We start from the raw sequence: 3,850 nt of genomic DNA, 5'->3' as shown, positions 1-3,850 counted from the left end.
ATCATAAATTTTATTTTTAAATTTATTTAATATGTAAATATAGCTCATCGACACAGTTTGACAAACCACTAGTGAATTTATTTTGTTTGATTAATTTTATCTGCCCCAACTAGTTATTCTCCTATTTCAAATAGCGGATTCCTATCTTGGACTAAAGTAGTTCGGCCATCAAAGCAACTCAATTCTTATTAGCTAACATTGACTGCTTTGATCAAGGAAAATGCAAAAGGCTATCGAAAGATGATAATATTGCCTAGCTTGACTGGTGTGGCTTCAATAAACTTGGTTTTCAAGGTAGCCCATCAGTGTGCCCTTACACACCCAGGTATTAATGTGGAGTGCCAATTTTGCAAGTAATAAACATCATCTTATGGTCTTCAACCACAATAATCAACAATCTGAATAAAGTGTCCCAACCTCATTAATAATTTTGACATATTTAAGAAAATAAGAAACTAGATTTTAGTTCTTTCGATTGATCATAATCTCTTGCAACATTTAGACGGGACTTAGATGTCTAATACCATATAGACATCTCCTAATGCTAAACCAAAGATTTTAGAAGATGCAAATAAAATACAAGTATTTTAGATCGTAAGAGCGTCACATGGGAGATCAGTACAAGCACCGAGGTCAGCCTAAACCGTCAGTTCTTGAAGAGAAAATTGATCCAATTTTCGGAGCAGGTTGCTTTAATGAAGTGCAATCTATATAAATTTAGAGAAGCTCGTCTTACTTATTACCAAATCCGACCTCAAATTAGCAAGTGAAGAAACCGAGCTTTCATCTCATCTCCAAATTTCTAACATCAACAAATAATTCAAACAGCAAACTCGAAGGAAACAAACATAAACTAAAATAATTACGGAAGCAGAGTGAATTTTAACCAACCAGCAGCCCGGTACAGCCAGTGCAGTTATGATTGCCATTCAATTGATCAAACTGAAAAGAAAGGGAAAAAAAAAGGGGTACAGAAGCAGCCATTAATTACCATTCCTCATCTACAGGGAATCAAGGATAGGTGTGATGACCACCCCTGTCCTTTTGGTCATAAGCTCAACTTTATCCCACACACACACACACCAAAAAAAAGAGAGAGTAAAGAATGATGAACAGGGAGGCAGAGAGACACACACCAAAGACCCACCACCTCGCTTTCCCACTCACACACATCAAAACCCATTGGATGACACCATGCAAGAATGTTCCCAATTCCAGCAAGAAGTTAAAAGGAAGATAAAAGGAAGAAACAAGAAATAATAATAATAAAAAAAAAGCTCTCGCTGAACCTGTCTGCTCCAAGTTCCTCATCTCGTGACTCCTCTCACTCTCAGTACGAAACAAAGCTCACTCGCTCTCTTTGCTCCCTTCCCCTTTACTTTCATTTTTTTTTTCTTTTTTTTTTTTTAATACTTTCTTTGTCTCTTGTCTCTCCAGGAAGAGGAATCCAATGACAACAAAGTTAAATAAAAAGGACCCCAAAAGGTGGCCAGCTCCAATCGCCCTGACACCCACCCATCCCTCCCAAGATCATTTCTTGGGAAGCCCCACGGTATCGACGATTTTTTTGTATATATATTTGAGAATAATTAAAAATGATCAAGAGATTGGTCGGGTCGGGGTCGGGGTCGGGGTCGGGGTCGGGGTCGGATTCGGACCGGTTCAGTCAATGCAACCGGTCCGGGAGAAAGCGAGGCGGGAGGCGGCGCGGTCGAGGTCGAAGACGAAGAGGAAGCCTTGCTGCATGAGGTTGCCGATGACGCCGAACCCGGGGCCGGTCGGACTGACTGGCTGGAGCGCGAGGCAGCGGACCCCCTCGGCCGTGTCGATGAAGTAGTTGGCCGGCGGCGGGGACAGCTCCGCGCCGCCGAGGAGGCGGAAGGCCAGCCTCGGAAGGCGGAGCCCCTCGGCGGAGGCGTTCACGCAGAGGTCGAACCCCGGCGGACTGCCGGCGAGGGCGGCGCGCGGGAGGCGTTTGGCCACGGCGCGGAGGATCTGGAGGTAGGCGGGGGCGGGGAGGAAGGAAAGGGTGGTGCCGGTGTCGATGACTGTGCCGCCAGCGCCAGAGGCGGGGTCGAGGGCCCAGACGGAGGGGTCGATGGGAAGCGGGGTGGCGTCGATGGAGGCGGAGAGGATGCGGATGTAGTAGAAGGTGGGGGAGAGGGGGTTGGAGAGGAGAGGGGTGAAGGAGAGGTTTTGGTGGCGGTGGCGAGGGGCGGCGCCGATGAGGAGGTAGCTGGTGGGGGGAGGGGAGAGGGTGTAGTCCGGGAGGCAGTAGGAAAAGGTGGCGCCGAAGCGGGGAGCGGCGTGGTAGGGAAAGGAGATGGGGCCGCGGCCGAGGCCCAGGACGCCGCGGGCGGCGCCGATGCTGGGGCCGGTGGAGACGTTGAAGGCGCAGCCGAAGGGGAGGGCGGGGAGGCGGGCGGCCCGGCCGGAGCTGGCGTTGAGGGTGGCGGTCTCGCGGGAGAAGAATCCGGCGGCGGAGGAGCGGTCGGCGTACGAGTAGCGGAAGCGGCAAGGGGAGTGGAGGCGGGAGCGGGGGCAGCGGGGGGAATGGCGAGGGTGGGGGACGAGGCGGCAGGAGGGGTCGTAGCAGTGGAAGGGGGCGAAGGAGGAGGAGAGGCGGGGGAGGAAGGCGGAGCCGGGGGGGTGGCGGGCGGAGCAGCCGGGGCCGCGGCAAGGCGAACAGCGGGCCCAGACGAGGTCGCTGCCGGTGTCGGCGACAAGGCGGATGCGCTGCGGGGGAGTGCCGATGCGGAGGTCGACGAAGTACTGGCCGGCGCCGGAGGAGGCGCCGGAGACTATAGGGACGGAGGAGGAGGTGGTGGTGGTGGAGGAGGAGGAGGAGAGGCGGAGGGAGTCGAGGGCGAGAGCTTGGCGCCCGGAGGGGAGGGGAGTCCTACGGAGTAGGCGGAGCTTGAGGTATTCCTGGGCTTGGGAGGTCGGAGTGCCGAGAGATGCACAAATCAATAGGAGGAGAAGGAGGTCGGAGTTGGGAAGCATGGTGGTTTGGCGGCGAGAGAGAGAGAGAGAGAGGGAAGGGTGGGGAGGGAGGGAGAAGGAATGGCGAGGATGGCGAACGGAGAGATGATTAAATAATGATTATTATAAATTTAACAGCTACTAAGAACTATTAAAATAATGGAGAATAATAGCAAGCATCATTTGATAACAGTAGATATGTCAGAAAAAATCCGGAATATGGACTGATGAGGGGATGCAATGGTTCAACTTGGAGCATCATTAGCTAAACTAGATTAAAAATTGAATTGGATTGGGTTTAATTTACTTCCATACGTAGCAGACTTCGGTCGAATGGGATGTGACTAAGTGCAATTTGAGATGGAATGTTGGTAGAAATTAGGGTCACTTGCAAGAATTGGAGTGGGGTTAACGAATCGAGCCGACTTGAAAGAAACATCTTAATTGATTCAAGAAAATTGGGGAGACAGGGATTTTATTCAATTGAATTCATAATTGGTAAATTGGGATCGGATGCAGACTGAAATAAGTGGGGATTAGGTTTTGAATGGAGTGGAATGGGATGAATTGGATGAAGATGTAGGAATTGGGGTTGAGATTGGAGGAAATCAATTAATTGATACAATTGGGTTCAATGGATGCAATAATGGATATAGTTGATTTACTAAAGGTCAGATGTAGTGGGATTTTGACTAATTTGGAGTTCAATTGAATAAGGAGGTTGGTTAAATGAAGAACAATTAAAGTTACCAAGTATATGTTAAGCATATGATCACTTTATATTTTTAGGCCTAAAGAACTTTGTAGGGGATACCCATAGCAAAACTAACATAATTTGGTTGGGCGGCTAAACTAAATGAAGTTGATT

General features: G+C 49.4%; 1 protein-coding gene across 1 annotated transcript; it reads right to left on the bottom strand.

Moving 5' to 3' along the window:
• Positions 1 to 876: 876 nt before the first annotated feature.
• LOC103715021 (aspartic proteinase NANA, chloroplast-like) lies at positions 877 to 3,042 on the bottom strand. The gene has a single exon (XM_039120550.3). The coding sequence runs from the start codon at positions 3,001 to 3,003 to the stop codon at positions 1,663 to 1,665; it is 1,341 nt and encodes a 446-aa protein (XP_038976478.3). The 5' UTR covers positions 3,004 to 3,042; the 3' UTR covers positions 877 to 1,662.
• Between the last annotated feature and the right edge of the window lie 808 nt (positions 3,043 to 3,850).

Source organism: Phoenix dactylifera, chromosome 18 (assembly GCF_051530095.1).
Source record: "Phoenix dactylifera cultivar Ajwa chromosome 18, Ajwa_hap1_PhDact_Kaust_v1.1, whole genome shotgun sequence".
In the NCBI taxonomy this organism is placed as follows: Eukaryota; Viridiplantae; Streptophyta; class Magnoliopsida; order Arecales; family Arecaceae; genus Phoenix; species Phoenix dactylifera.
This window is presented reverse-complemented; position numbering and strand designations above follow the sequence as displayed.

Coding starts and splice junctions, on each gene's coding strand:
- LOC103715021 (XM_039120550.3), bottom strand. CDS start 3,003: ATGCTTCCCAACTCCGACCTCCTTCTCCTCCTATTGATTTGTGCATCT.